The sequence below is a fragment of the Bison bison genome, unplaced genomic scaffold, assembly GCF_000754665.1.
Source record: "Bison bison bison isolate TAMUID 2011002044 unplaced genomic scaffold, Bison_UMD1.0 scf7180017864239, whole genome shotgun sequence".
In the NCBI taxonomy this organism is placed as follows: Eukaryota; Metazoa; Chordata; class Mammalia; order Artiodactyla; family Bovidae; genus Bison; species Bison bison.
The window spans coordinates 2,720,857-2,735,985 of NW_011494811.1; the positions used below are offsets into that span (position 1 = coordinate 2,720,857).

Genomic DNA, 15,129 nt, shown 5'->3' on the forward strand with positions numbered 1-15,129 from the left:
GTGACTCACAGGTTGGCATAGTAGCATGTCCTCCGTAGTCCTGTTGACATCATTCTCTTTATCAGGGAGCTCTGCTTGAGCATCTCCTTTAGAAGAGAGATTCCTGCTTGGCTGACACTCTAGGATGCTTCTGTGCTAAGTCTCTCCGATCGTTGTTTAGTCAGTTGGAATCCTTAACCAAGAGGTTAGAGGTTGGAGACTAGCCAAGTTCTTAAAGGAGAAAATATTTTCTCTGTGAAAATATTCAGACTAAACTGTAGAACTCATTGCTTCCAGGTTCCAGTGGGGTCTGAACCCTGCCCCACCAGGAGGCATGTTTAGCCACTGGAAACCTTAAGTCAGTAACAGTTAGTACCCTTGGGCAGCTCTTTGAATCTGTCTCCCATCTGTCAAGTGAATGACACCTAGGAGTGCCTTACAGGTTACCTGTGCCTGACAGTTTCTATTTTAATAAAAGTCACTTTCAGGTATTTATCTAGCAATCCAATGGTTAAGATTTTACCTTCCAGTGCAGAGAGGGCCGGTCTGATGCCTGGTCGGGGAACTACGATCCCACTTGCCTCATGGCCAAAACACTAAAATATAAAACAGAAGCAGTACTGTAACAAATTCAATAAAGACTTTAAAAACAGTCCACTTAAAAAAAAAAAAAAACTTAAAAAAACAATCTCTTTCTTTCTTGTGTTTTTTCTGAGAGAGTCAATGGCTCAAAGAGCATCATTCCACCATACTTTAATCCAGCCAGCCTCTCTCTCCACCTGTCTCTGCTCCACCTTCTTCTCCCTGACTTGTCCTTTACTGATGCCTTACTAGCCTGGAGGAAAGGAGTCAGCCCCAGCCTCTTCTCACCCACAACAGATCTTATATCCTCTTGAATGCCCACACTTAGCAAAAAAACAGGGTTATTTTGTAGTTAAACATACGAGAGAGAAAGGTGAACAATTGCTGGCGTTTTCTTTTTCCTCAAAGACCAATATTTGTCTATTCACCCAGTATTTGTGAACCATACCTACTGTGTGTGATTTGCGCTAGGCCCTGTGAGGAATGCAGGTCCCCATAGGAATTGATGACCCAGTAGGAGAAAAGACAAATAAAAGTAATGAAAAGTGCAAAGTACATAAGAGATAGAAACATTGCTGTGTGGGGAGGCCGAGATTTTTCCCCCCGTCTGGGGTAATCTCAGTACACTTGAACTATCTCAAGTAATACTTGAACCAGATTTTGAAGAAAAAAGTCTGCAAAAGAAAAGGAATAAGATGGGAAGGCCATTTTAAAGAGAGAGATTGGATATTTATTTTACTGAATCAATAAATATTTATTGATCACCTACTGCACTCCAGGTAGTATGCTCATGAGTAAATGCTCACAAGCAGCAAAGTGTAGGGCCTGTTTAAGAAATGATCATTTGGCCAAAGTGAAGAGCACAGAAAGGGGAGGGCTTGGATGTAAGGCTGGGAAGGTGTAGGCCACAGGTGGGCCCAGGGAGTCTTGGAATCCAGATTAGAGAGTGTGAAGCGCTCCTGGAATAACAACTTAAGTCTCTGTCTGTGTCGTTTTTATTGGTAGGTGGCCAGATGTCTGAATTTAGTATAATAGTGCAGAGAGAGAAGAGGGTTTAGAGATGCACATCAAGCTGTCACGGTCACCTGTGTGGGTCAGAACACTTGTTACTGAAATTGTGTTCCATTTCGATGATTTTTGAATAAGAATTGAACTGCATCTGTTTGCTCAACAGCCTCTTGAGCTAAACTTGTCACTGTCACTGGGCTTCAAGAGAAAGCTGCACATCCCTCCTCCTTTTCTCATGAACCTTGTCCCATGAGGAGGGATGTCTAGCCACAATTCACATGCAACAGGAAGCTGTGCTTTCATTGCTTCACTTCTGAGTTGTTGACTTTCAGTATTAAAAAGATAATTTCACAAATGTTTGAAACTGATGTTTTAAGGATGAGGACTAACATAATTGGGATGGTCAGTGCCTCTGGTGTTCAAAAGTCTGTTTGAGGATGAGTCTCAAACCTCTAGTTGAGGTACTCGTTTGCCAAATGAAGGAGGAAGCACTACAGTTATTGGTACTTTGGTATATGTTGCATCATTTCATCCTTCTCATGTCTACAACTGAGGAAAGAGCCTTCAAGGGTGAAGTCATTTGCTCTGGGCCATGTGAGTGAGGAGGCTCAGGTCCCTACCTGTTCTGCCTCTCCCACAGCTCTGTGCTATAGGTCCCTTGAGGACTGGAGACTGGCCATCTGGGATGGATCTTTTGTTTTGCTCTGAATCTTCGGGTTGCATGAGACCCGTCTAATTTCACTGTTTGGATGGGGAGCTGAGCAAACGAGAGCTGTGTGGGAACCCACACTCAAGCCTCTTGCCTTCTGATCCAGCATTTTGTTCCATTACTCCAGGCTTCAGGAATGAAGTCTACCTCAGCTTAATACATTCCAGAGCGCATATAAATGCCAGCTTTCAGTGTTGTGATTTTCATTCCTGAAGTGAAGATGCAGGGGGCTGGGCAGTAGACTAAACCCAGGCTCGTTGGATAGTTGGGCCAGCAAGCATCTCACCATGAACGTTTTGTTCTTCTGTTAAATTCTGAGTTTCTGGGAAGTACATAAGGATTTATCTTCATATTATATAACATGGTTAGTAACATTTTCCATTTTTAACTGGGGGAGTGAGATTTAGCCCAGCATATAGACTACGACTCTGAAACATCCTAAGGGCTTTTGCTTGTTGAACCTTTCAGTTTTTTTCCTAAGCCACCAAACTTTTATTCCCAGAGACATCTGTTTGCAAAGATAGTCATTTATAGCTTGAGCCTGTTGCTAAAGACCAGATCTAAATGTTTCCCAAACATTGAGTCTCACAAAGAATTTGAGAATTGCTTCAGACAAAGCCTTTATTTTATGCAACTTATTTTATGCTAACTATTAATATATTCCAGTGTTTCTTAAAAGTTGGTGCCTCCACTTTCACACTCCTCGAGTGCTTATTAAAAGTGCAGAGCCCTGGTAACCTCCCCATGACTTACTAAATCAGAATCTCTGAGGGTGGGGCTCAGGAGTCAGTGTTTTAATTATTCTTCAGGTAATTCACATTCACACCAAAGTTTGAGAATCACTGCCTTAACCCTCCCCTGGGTGAGATTGTGAAGCTGGGAGTGGGAGGACACCTGAGGAGTTGTGGGCAGGGGACAAAGTTGAAGGAGGAATGAATCTGAATTGGGAATTGGTGAAGAGACCTAGTCTAGAAGGTTTCTTCAGCCCCTCTTGAACTGGGGATCCTCCTGAGAGATGCTGCCTCCTGGGAGATCAAAGTAAAGCATAGAGGGAGCAGGCCTCAGGAGCATGCTCACAGGAAGGCGAATTTGTCCTTGGATAACTTTGGGGAAGCAAAGCCATTGGCTTGATAGAGGATAGGGAATGAGAAGCCACTACTTGCTGGGTTGGGTGCCATCTAAAGATAGACAGGAGCCTGTTAAGGCAAGAAAATCACCTGGAATTTCATCTGAGTTGCCATAACTACCAGCTCATATAACCGAGCTTCTCTGTGCTGCTCAGGACCAGTCTGGCAGAGTCAGGTGAAGCTAATCGTTCTCATCTGCAGTGACAGCTTAATTACCTTGAACTCCACTTTTGCATAACTTAATTCAGCTCATAAAGCTGGGCTTTTGCATTCAGACAGACTTTAGTCTGAATCCTAGTTCTGCCACTTTTTGGCTATGAGCGCGAAGGTCTGACTGTGGAATGTATTAAGAGATGGGTCTGTGGGCTTGGAGGGTGAGTCCTGCCTACTCCAATAGCTAACAGAATAGTTGGGGAGCAAGCCAGCAGCTCCCTGGGTAAGGGAACCCAGTTTCCTGGGTAACTGATGCCTGCATGTCCAAGAGGGAACTGCAGTGTAGGCAGCTGGCTGTTCTTCCCAAGCTCCACTAAGCAATTCCCATTAGTTAAAAATAGAAATGTTGCATTTGGGGAGAAGTAGTTATAGGCTGAAATATTAACTGTTGCAGAGGACTGACTGCTGGTCTGTTTTCACTTTGGAAAAGTGGTACCTCTCCAGTCTTCTGAGAGTTTTGAACACACTGGGCAATCTTCAAGTCATCCTCTGTCCTCTGATATTATGTAGGGGGTTATTGTGATTTCCAGGCTACTGGTAGAGGAAGCTAAAGGGGAGGGGGGCAGTGGGAGTCATGGTATGTGTTTATCCTGGGCTTAAAGTTGGTTAGCAAGTCCTGGCTAAATGACAGGGAGAGTCTGGGGAAGCTCTTTATGGCCAACAGCTTTAGAATACATTCCAATCAGGCTTCCTTGGTTTTGTTTTCACTTTCTGTGCAGATCTGGAGCCCGTACAAGCAGCCAGGATGTACCGGAGATCTGGACGGTCGGATTGAGGATGATTCTCGCTGTCTCTATACCCACGAAGAGTACATCAGCCTTGTGCTGAACAGTGGGAGTGGCCTGTCTCACGACTACGCCAACCAGTCTGTGCAGGAAGACCCCCGGATGATGGCCTTCTTTGACTCCCTGGTGCGTCGCGAGATCGAGGGCTGGAGCTCTGACTCGGACAGTGACCTCAGCGAGAGCACCATCCTCCAGCTGCACGCGGGGGTCAGCGAGCGCTCGGGCTACACCGACTCCGAGTCCTCGGCCTCGCTGCCCCGCTCCCCTCCGCCCACAGTGGATGAGTCTGCCGACAGCGCCTTCCACCTGGGCCCCCTGCGGGTCACTGCCACAAACGTGGTGGCGTCCACCCCGCCGCTGCCCTCGTGTGAGGATGCCACGTCTCGCCAGCAGCGCCTGTCTGCCCTGCGGCGCTACCAGGACAAACGCCTCCTGGCCCTTTCCAACGAGTCTGACTCTGAAGAGAATGCCTGTGAGGTGGAACTGGACACAGACCTCTTTCCCCGGCCACGGTCTCCCAGCCCCGAAGACGAGTCCAGCAGCTCCAGCAGCTCCAGCAGCTCTGAGGAAGAGGAGGAGCTGAACGAACGGCGCGCATCCACCCGGCAGCGGAATGCCATGCGGCGCCGGCAGAAGACGCCTCGAGAAGAGAGGCCTGGCGCCCCTCCCAAGCCCACCGACACCTACATTGGCGAAGACAACTATGATTACCCCCAGATCAAAGTAGATGACCTCTCTTCCTCCCCCACCTCCTCCCCTGATCGGAGCGCGTCCACTCTGGAGATTCAGCCAAGCCGAGCATCGCCAACTTCCGACATAGAGTCAGTTGAGCGGAAGATTTATAAAGCTTACAAGTGGCTCCGCTACTCCTACATCTCCTACTCAAACAACAAAGATGGAGAGAGCTCGCTCATGTCTGCGGAGGCCGATGAAGGGAGGGCGGGAACCAGCCACAAGGACAACCCAGCCCCTTCTTCCAGCAAGGAAGCCTGTCTAAACTCGGCGGTAGCCCAGAGGACCCAGGACATGCCGCCGGAAGGCCGCAGCAAGGACGCTTTTAAAGAAGGGACTTCTGCCGTAAGCCCCAACAATGGCCCGGGCCCCGAGCCCAGTGGCCACCCTTGGGCAGAGGCACCCGAGGATGCTTCTCAGGACTCCAACAATGGTGGCACTGTAGAACACACTTTTGAAACCAAGAAGCTCAATGGAAAGGCCCTAAGCAAGGCCCTGAGCAGCCGGGCTGAGGAGCCACCCTCCCCTCCTGTCCCCAAGGCGTCTGGCTCCACTCTGAGCAGCGGGTCTGGCAACTGTCTCAGGACCCAGTCTGATGACAGTGAGGAGAGAAGCCTCGAAACCATCTGTGCCAACCACAACAATGGACGCTTGCACCCCCGCCCCCCGCACCCCCACAGCAATGGGCAGAACTTCGGGGAGCTGGAGGCACTGGCCTGCTCTTCCCCAGGACGTGTGGACACTGACCACGATAACTTGTCCCTGACAGGGATACTCCTACACAAAGACTGTTGTGGGTCTGAAATGGCCTGTGAGTCCCCCAGTGCTGGAACGAGAGAGGACCCCACTGACCCCCCAGACACAGACAGCAGCAGGGCTGTTCATGGCCATAGTGGCCTCAAGAGGCACCGAATCGAATTGGAAGACCCAGATTCGGAGAATTCCTCCTCAGAGAAGAAATTAAAAACATGATAAATACAAAGGGAAAACAAAAAGCTATGAAAAGTAGCTTTACAAAAATTTTAAATCCTGTTTAGTGAACACAGAGGAAAGGAAAAATAGTATTAAAGGCACGTAAAACCAGGGCCTGGAATTTTGTGTCTGATGCTGCTCCCTTCTATTCAACAATGGGTCTGATGTTTAGCTGGCCGTTGGTCGTGCTGCGTTAAGAAAGGGAAAAAATGCAAGTGAGTCCTTTCTAGTAAGACTTGAGCATAGTGTACCTGTGCAGATTCTGTTACAGTAAATCCTTGTTGAGATGTTTGACTCGTTCTCATGTGTGTGCACTGGCACGCGTGAGCTCACTGTCTCAGACTTGTCTTTCCATTCTCCATCAGAAAGGCTCTCTGGATCTGTGTTTTTTGCCATCTCACCTCGTTTATATGCCATAGATGTTCTGGTTTTAATGACGAGTGCCTGCTAAATCAGACTGTGTTGCCAGTGAGTAGTGGATTCACGCTGAGAGAATGGAGACGAGTGGAAACAGGCCTTCAGCCCACTGGCTGTGCTGGGAAGGAAAGCATGGTTCCTTTCTTAAAGAAGTCTTCCGTGTTTTCTCAGTAGCACTTCTTCATTGAGCATTAAAGTAGGTGTACTAAAAGTGGAGCGGTTTTCATGCTCATGAGAGGTTAGCAGTTAAGATCAGATTCGAGAGAACATAGATCCCTGATAAAGCTCACTGGTTGCAAATTGATCGATGGTGCAGCACCATTCTGTAGGGGCCGTAGAATATAACTGGTTGTGGGTAACACTTTAACAAGTTAGGTGCTAGTTCCTAAGAGGCACTCAGAAGGCCAGCAGGCACTTGCTTGGCCCCACATGGTGGTGTCTCGGCCTATGGAAAGAAGGGGAAAGACAGCTCTCAAGAGCTTTGTGCTCAGACTACTAAAGTGGATGTTATAGGTGTGTTAATGAAGAAGTGTAGGGAAGAGCAGAGTGTGGTACTGCGTTCATTTAATTTAACCCGAAATGATCGATCAGAATTGGTGGGCCTGGCATCTTCCCTCCAGCCTGCAGTTCACAGAGGCTGTGGTGTTGTGACTGGATCTTGCAGAGTAGGTATCTCAGAGTAACAGATTCTTATTGAGTAGGTCCCTCAGGATGCAGAGTGTGTGGAGAGAAGAGTCACTGGCCTCTAGAAGAGACTCTGTTCATGAAGGTAGATAAAGATTGAGAGAGGAAAAGACAAGGATCTTTTCAGCATTGCCGTGGTAGTTACAGTCACTTGATTATTGATGAAGGCTTGTACAAGACAGGGAAACCTAGAATGGCAGACAGCTTGTTGGCGTGGATGTCATGAAAGGGCAGGAGAATGCTGGGCAGAGATGAGGGGGAGAGAACACTACAGCTTTCTTGAGCACAAAGGCACTGGACAACCAGGAGCCCAGCGCCATGGGCCTGGGGAGGTCCTAGCTTGTGACTGGTGTGGCCTCACAAATCCAGCGTTCTTTTTAGGGATGAACATGTCCTACTGGAACTGGGACCAAGGGGAGGGAGCCTGTGGAGGATGAAGATGTGGACGCATTTAGTGACCAGGGGAAGGGGGGTTATTTATAAAAGAAGGTTGTTGATCTAAGCCAGAAGGAGGGATCATCTTGCTAAGTTTTGTGAAAAGAAAGACGTGCCTGGTGTGTGTGCTGTGACTTGGGTGTGAAAACACTGTCTGAGGAGAAGGAGACAAAGGAGTGTGAGTAGCAGTGGAGATGCTTACAATTGAACAACTGTAATCTCACCGGGGAGTGGGTCAGTGATTCTGTAACCAGTAGAATTACTTTAATCTGTAATCAGAACGGTTCTATGATTTGTCTTTGACTATACACAGATAATTGTAAATTCTGGTTTTATAAGCCCAAGTCATTTTACATTTGCTTTTCCAAAATTTATTATTAAATTGGAATTTTTTAATCCTTTATATACAAAAAAAAAAAGATATAATCACTCAGTGTGTGTTTCTCTTCCCCTTCCTAGTCAGCATGTCCAATCTTTTTGTTTTATATTACTGCATCTAGCAGCAGCTGGCCACTTCTGACTTCTCTAAGGACAATCCACATATCTTCCTGGAGAAAAAGAAGTAGGTAAAGCTCCCTTGAGAACTAGCCACTGGGTAGTTACTGTTCCCAAATGCAGAACTTGATCTTTTCATGTTAAGAGCCTTTATCTCATTTGGGTACTCAGAAGAGAAGTCAAAGTTCATTCTGGTTCAACTTTAGAATCCAAGAAAAGATGTTTTTAGCAAGGATGCCTTCCATCCTTGGGAGACACCCCAGATTCTGCTTGCCAGGAGCTTGGCCCCACAGCGTAGCCACAGAAGCAGGCTGAGAAATGCTTGTCTCTGTAGCCATTCCACTCTGATCCCCAGAGATCTCCTGTCTGTGATCATGGTCCTGCAAACCTGGCAGGAACTTCCACTTCTAGGGTCCCTTTGCCTAAACTTGTAGGATTGAGGCCTCAACTTTGGAGGCACATTTAATCCCCAGATTCTTCCGTGATAGCTATTTTTACTAACAGGGCAGATGGCACTTGATTAGGTTTGAACTATTCAAAGGTGCCTCTTATGGGTTTTTTCTGCATCCTGTACATAAAGTTTTAAGTGGCTGGTCCAGATTTATAAAATTGGTTCCCTCCACTTTATTTACCACCTGGTTTTGTAAGTGATTCCCATGTCTCTCTGACAACAGGTAAATGAGTTAAATGAGTAGTGGGCTTGGGGCGAAAGAAGGTTGCAACTGTGCTTGGTTTACTGAGCCCGGAGTCCTTGTTTGTCAAGGTGCCTTCCTCTGCTGAAGCCTTACCTCCTCACAAGCCCTGCCTCTCTCCCAGCAACGCTAGCTCTTCTCTTATGTATATGCAAATAAACCTATTATTCACTTCTCATGGCTTCCTCTTCTCTTCCAAGGAAGACTTGGTTGCTTAGACACCCCTCCTCCTTTATTCCTTTCCTGTTTCAATTTTTTCCTAATTGGAAACTTGATTCAAAGCCACCCTGAACACTAGAAGAAAAGCTGTGGTACACTGCCTCAATGCCAGTGGTCAAGGTCATTTCTAGGTATTGGGACAAAGGTCACATTAGGACCACAAAATTTAGAGTTGGAGGAAGTATCTACTTGATCTCCTTTCCCAGGCTTAGATGGACTTAGGATACTGAAATCCTGGAATTGACCCTTTTGTTAGTCAGAACTGAGGGAAAGATGCAGCAAAGTGACATTGCAGACAGCCTCAAAAGAATTATGTTTTCTGATGTTTCCAAATATCAAGTTGCTTTTCCTGCCCTGTCCCAGACATACATGGTAAACTTCTAACAGAAATTAAAAATAAACCCAACCCATCATATATCTCCTGCCTATAAAGCTGCCTCTTTCAGTTAATTGAAAAGTTCTTGCCAACCAAAATTCTTGTGAGGAAAATCTATACTGCCAAAGGAAGACTATCCATCCCTTATGACCTAAGCAAGGCAACATGCCAGCAATTGAAATACAAAGGTGAAGTACAGCTCGGTGAGTCCAGACTTGCCCACAGCATCAGGATAAGGGCTTTGGACAAGCTGTGTGTTTCTCTCAGGCGGGATGTTTCCGTCTTAAGTGCTCATTTGTCCTTGAGCACTCATGCTGGAGTAAAAATAACATTAAGTGTCTTGGGAATAATTTTGAATTTCTTCAAAGTACAGTGCTTCCCACATGCAGCAGAAGAAAAATGTATATGAAAAGAAAATCTAAGCCATCTGTACCCTAATTGCATTTCACTCTTAGTAAAAAGGTGGTAAGCAAAGTAAAAAGGAAGGAGGCTGAAAGGCAAAGATAAATGACTGGGCCAGCGCTGACCTGGCCAGGGACAGCAGGAAGAGTTGGTCAGTCCTGTTCACCCACAGTTTACTTGAGCTGTGCAGCAGGGGCCCACAGCGCTTATCTACAAGACAGTCACATTGTAAGGAAATCGAGTATCTAGTATTTCAAATTTCTGGGAAATGACTCCTTTCTGGAGCCCAAAGCATGAGCTAATGGAATATTCCAGCTGAAATATAGAGTGCTAGCTTTCGAGTCTCCCTGTATCTGACTTTGTCAGTACCTCCACCAAGGCTGGAGAAAGGTAGTAAAACAAAAAGTTACCAGGGTGCTAACCCAGATCTTTAGCCACGAGAGATGCGGTCCAGGGAAGCTGACATGGAAGATGTTTGAAGGGAGGAAGAATAGGACTGCTGCAGTAGGAGGAGTGAGATGCTAGGTGCCTTCGCACTGCTTCCAGATCACAGAACTAGCGTTGAACGTGCCACATCAGCCTCAAACACCGGGTCATCAAGATTCTTGAAAATTGCCAAATTTATAATGGAAGTCATAAAAGTGAAGGATTGGTTTGGGAGAAATTTGCTTTGCTGGAATGCATACATTCCAAGAAAAAATAATCCTGAGAACCAGCACACTGAAACAAGTACCCAAAACAGATGAGTATGGTTGTTAGTGGTTGGTATAGGCTTTCAGAGGGTAACATCTCCCTGTTGGACTGTTCGTAGATGCTATGGTCCGTGACACTATTTCGGGCTTCCCCTTACTTATTTTTTCTTTCAGAGTCAGTGTTTTTTTTAACATTTCTAGCCTCTCCAAGACCCTACCTTAAATTACTAAAGCTAATGTCTGTTTTCCCTCATAAGAGACACCTGTGAGCAGGACAGAAATAGCATTGAAATAACAAAAGAAGTGGATTCTGTATTGATTCTTCAATGGAGTAGCTTCATGAACCTTGGGCAGATCACTCAGATTCTTGAGAACTGTACAATCGAGGTCCCTCTCAACTCCAAAATGTCATTCTTTCCATACTGTTGCAGGAAGTTTGCGGGGTGGGGGGTGGGGGGGGAGGCCTTCTAGGACCTGAGAGTGGGCTCTTGTCTAACATTCAGAAATTAATTGAGGAGACATGTGCTGACAAAGCAAGAAACTTTACTGGGAAAATGGGCACCTGGGTGGAAAGCAGGAAAGTAAGGGTACCTAGGAAGACTGCTCAGGCACGTGGCTTGCAGTTTCCATTTTTATTGTGATGGGATTAACTTCTGGGTTTTCTCTGGCCAGTCACTCTGAGTCAGGGTCCTTCCTGGTACCCTGTGCATTGCTCAGCCAAGATGGGTGCCAGCGAGAAGGATTCTGGGAGGTGACAGGACACCTGGCATCTGCCTTTGACCTTTCCTGAATTCTGGTTGGCAGTAGCTTGTTCGTTCTGTGTTCCTTACCAGGACCTCCTGTCGTAAAATAACGTGCAAATGGCTACTGTGGTGCCTGGCCAGGGTGGGCAGTTTCAGTCAGTGTGTTTCCCCTAACAATTCCATGTACTGTCTACATCCCATTCCTATGAGTTCTCATTCCTGAGACATCACTATAGTGCCCACCAGAACCGACCGCTGAGCCAAGATCTTTGGTAAGTATACAGCTGCTCGGAACCTCAAGCTCCTCATTTGTAAAATGGGGGAAAATGCCAGTACATTGTTAGAGGATAAAACATTTGCACACATGTGCGTGCATGGGTGCGTGCATATTATTGTGCCTTAGAGCCCGATGTATAGAAAGCACTAAAGTGTTTGCGTTCATTATTCCTCTCTACTCTGCCCTCATTGCTTGTTGATAGCAACCATGAAGAAGGCTTTTTTGGATGGGGTCTGCCAAGGAATATAGAAAGTAACTTCTCCTTCAGAGAAAGAATTTACTGTTTGTTAGCAATCCTTGGCGGAGAAGGCAATGGCATCCCACTCCAGTACTCTTGCCTGGAAAATCCCATGGGCGGAGGAGCCTGGTAGGCTGCAGTCCATGGGGTCGCTAAGAGTCGGACACGACTGAGCGACTTCACTTTCACTTTTCACTTTCATGCATTGGAGAAGGAAATGGCAACCCACTCCAGTGTTCATGCCTGGAGAATCCCAGGGACGGGGGAGCTTGGTTGGCTGCTGTCTACGGGGTCGCACAGAGTTGGACACGACTGAAGTGACTTAGCAGCAACAGCAGCAATCCTTGGGCCTTCCCAGGTGGCGCTAGTGGTAAAGAATTCACCTGTCAATGCCAGAGACGCAAGAGACATGGGTTCTATCCCTGGGTTGGAAACCCGTGAAGGAGGAGATGGCAACCCACTCCAGTATTCTTGCCTGGAAAATTCCATGGACAGAGGATCCTGGTGGCCTACTGTCCACGGGGTCGCAAAAATTCAGACACCGAGCATGCACACAGATTCAACAAAAGCAAACCTTATTCTTACTCTGAAATCATAGAAAAGAGTAAATTATCCCCATTATAGTGGACCAGACTAAAGCTGAGCTTGAGGCCTTGGACACTACCTCCTACATAGGGAGCCAGCTGTCTAAAGGCTTTGTCTAAGAGCTTCTAAAAAAGAACCAGACTTGGCTGACAGGGCCCATAGATCCTTGCTTAGCTATTAGCAAGCCTTCGGGGCTAGGGGGCGGGGTATACTGGCAGATTTTATTAAACTACAGTCTTAATATGGTGGTACTGGAGATGACCCAGACCTCAGGAGCTGGGACAGCAAACTTCTCTCTGGCCTTGAGAGCTAAAATTCCTCCATCTGGCCATGGGCCAGCCCTAGAGAATCAAGAAAGTGGGAAGCCATGGAAATGTTCTGTGTTTGTGCCAAAGAAAAGTTTTGACCAGAGTTTTCCATGCAGGATTGTTTCACATGTGTATGTGTGTTAAATATTTTGTAACATCTAATTTAAGAAGAAGTTCAACCATAAAAAAAAACAAAAGAAGTCTGACTAAGCCAAGAGCGGAAATGGTCAGAGTTCAGTCCCCACCCACTAAAGCCTCAGGCCAGATCTGGAATAGAGATCTCAAGAGCACAGGCCTTTGAAGAGGGTAAGCAGAGGAATAGGAGAAAGGATGGATTTGAATTGCTGGTGGAAAAGAGACAGTGAAATTATACTGCGGTTGGGTGAGGCGGGGAACTTTTTAGATAAAACACATCTGCCGGAAGAGAAGCTAAAGAAAGGGTAGGAAGGGCTGCTCCTGAAGGGGTGGGGTGGGTAGCTGTATTGTCTAGTCTACCCTGTCCTTTCTGAGGAGAGCCCAAGGCCAGTTAGTGGCTTGGCCTGGCCTCTGAGTCCGACACCTGCCTTACATCATGCTGTTCCTAGATGTAGTTCTTAGGGGGAGGAGGAAGGGGGGCACTTACCTTGATCTCCCCACCCTCAGTGTGACTCCAGCAGGGCTCTGACGACAGTACACAGCCCTAGTGGGGGATTGAAGATGGCCTGTAAGGAGGCAGGGCGAGGAGGGAAGAGCCTTGTGCAAAGGAAGACCAGAGACAGCTGAGCTTGGACCGCCCTCACCCGCAGAAAATCAACACCAGGGCCCTTACCCTCAGACTAACGTTTCTTGTCGCTGCACCTCTCAGCAGCTCTGATGGCTCGTAGGGTGCTGAGTGCCATCCTGATGTTTCAGTGCCCAGAAAGGTCAGCACATCTCTTGGGTGAATTTCAGAGGGGACTGATAAACATCTTGGGAGACTGGAAGAAAAGATCAAAGGGATCAGAGGATGGCCAGTAGGTTTTTTATTTATTTTTAATTGAAGGATAATTACAGTATTGTGGTGGTTTCTACCAAACATCAACATGAATCAGCCATAGGTATACAGTGTTCTCTCCTTCTTGAGCCTTGCTCCCACCTCCCACCCCATCCCACCTCTCTAGGTTATCACAGAGCCCCACTTTGAGTTCCCTGAGTCATACAGCAAATTCCCACTGGCTATCTATTTCACATATGTTAGTGAATATGTCTCTGTTCTACTCTCACCATTCACCCCACCCTCTCCACCATCCCCGTCCCCATGTGCCTAAGTCTGTTCTCTACGTCTGCATCTCCACGGCTGCCCTGCAAGTAGGTTCATCGGTACTGTCTTTCTAGATTCCATATACATGCATTAATATACGATATTTGTCTTTCTGACTGACTTCACTCTGTATAATAGGCTCTAGGTTCATCCATCTCATGAGCACTGACTCAAATGTGTTCCTTTTTATGACTGAGTAACATTCCATTGTGTGTATGCACCACAGCTTCTTTACCCATTCACCTGTCAATGGACATCTAGGTTGCTTCCATGCCCTAGCTATTGTAACTAGTGCTGCGGTAAACATTGGAGTACATGCAACTTTTTTCAATTATGACTTTCTCAGGGTGCATGCCTATGTGGGATTGTTGGGTCATATGGTAGTTTTATTCCTAGTTTTTAAAGGCATCTCCAGTGCAAGAAGTCTCCCTTTTCTCTACACCCTCTCCAGCATTTATTGTTTGTAGATTTTTTGTGTAAGCTCATTAGGTTTTAGGTATGCTGGCACTCAAGAATAAGAGAAGAACTTTCCAGTTACGAGCACCCAAGGACCAGAAGAGGAAGGAACACATTTCAAATGGAATCTACCCAGTTGGAGACCAAAGAAGACTGTCCAAATCTCTGTACTCATCTTGGCTGTGGGGTCCTGGTAAGATCTTTTTCCTAAACTAGCTGTGAGAAGCAGCTTACAGTTCAGATCTCTTCATCTTTATCTCAGTTTTAAACTTCCCTGCTCAAAGAAAACTCCAACACTTTGCTCTGCAAGCACCTGCCTGGGTTGGCATTCCATGAGCAGGTGCCACCTAGTTTAGCCTGACTGGGGACAGCAGGGCAGCCCCAACAGATGGAAGAGCTGGCAGAGACCCTGCCTCGTTCATGTCTGGCTGACCATGGGGGCAAGAGCTGACACAAAGGCAAGTTTGTCCTTCTGCTCAGGCCAGTGTCCAAATCCTACAACTCTCCCAGAGTGTCCTTCTACAGAGAGACTGGAGAGGATGCCCTAGGCTTGGCTCCTATTGATTCGGGGTGCTGTGTGTCTTCCTTGTGAGGTCAACTGAGTCCAGTGAGCAGCTCCATCTGACTACTGACTTCCTCTCTCTGCTGCCCTAATCTGGGATCCAGTGGGCAACCTCGCTTCCCCCAAGGTGGGCGAGTATACTTGAGGCATCCCTGAGGGGTG

General features: G+C 46.8%; 1 protein-coding gene across 2 annotated transcripts in view; it reads left to right on the top strand.

The window, feature by feature from the left end:
- The window catches only part of DCAF5 (DDB1 and CUL4 associated factor 5), a 93,875-nt gene extending 84,869 nt beyond the window's left edge, over positions 1–9,006 (top strand). For both annotated transcript variants that reach the window (XM_010846699.1, XM_010846698.1), the window contains exon 9: positions 4,338–9,006. In XM_010846699.1, the coding sequence (XP_010845001.1) occupies positions 4,338–6,107 (1,770 nt within the window). In that variant the 3' untranslated portion in view covers positions 6,108–9,006. The remainder of the gene's footprint in view (positions 1–4,337) is intronic.
- Positions 9,007–15,129: the final 6,123 nt, after the last annotated feature.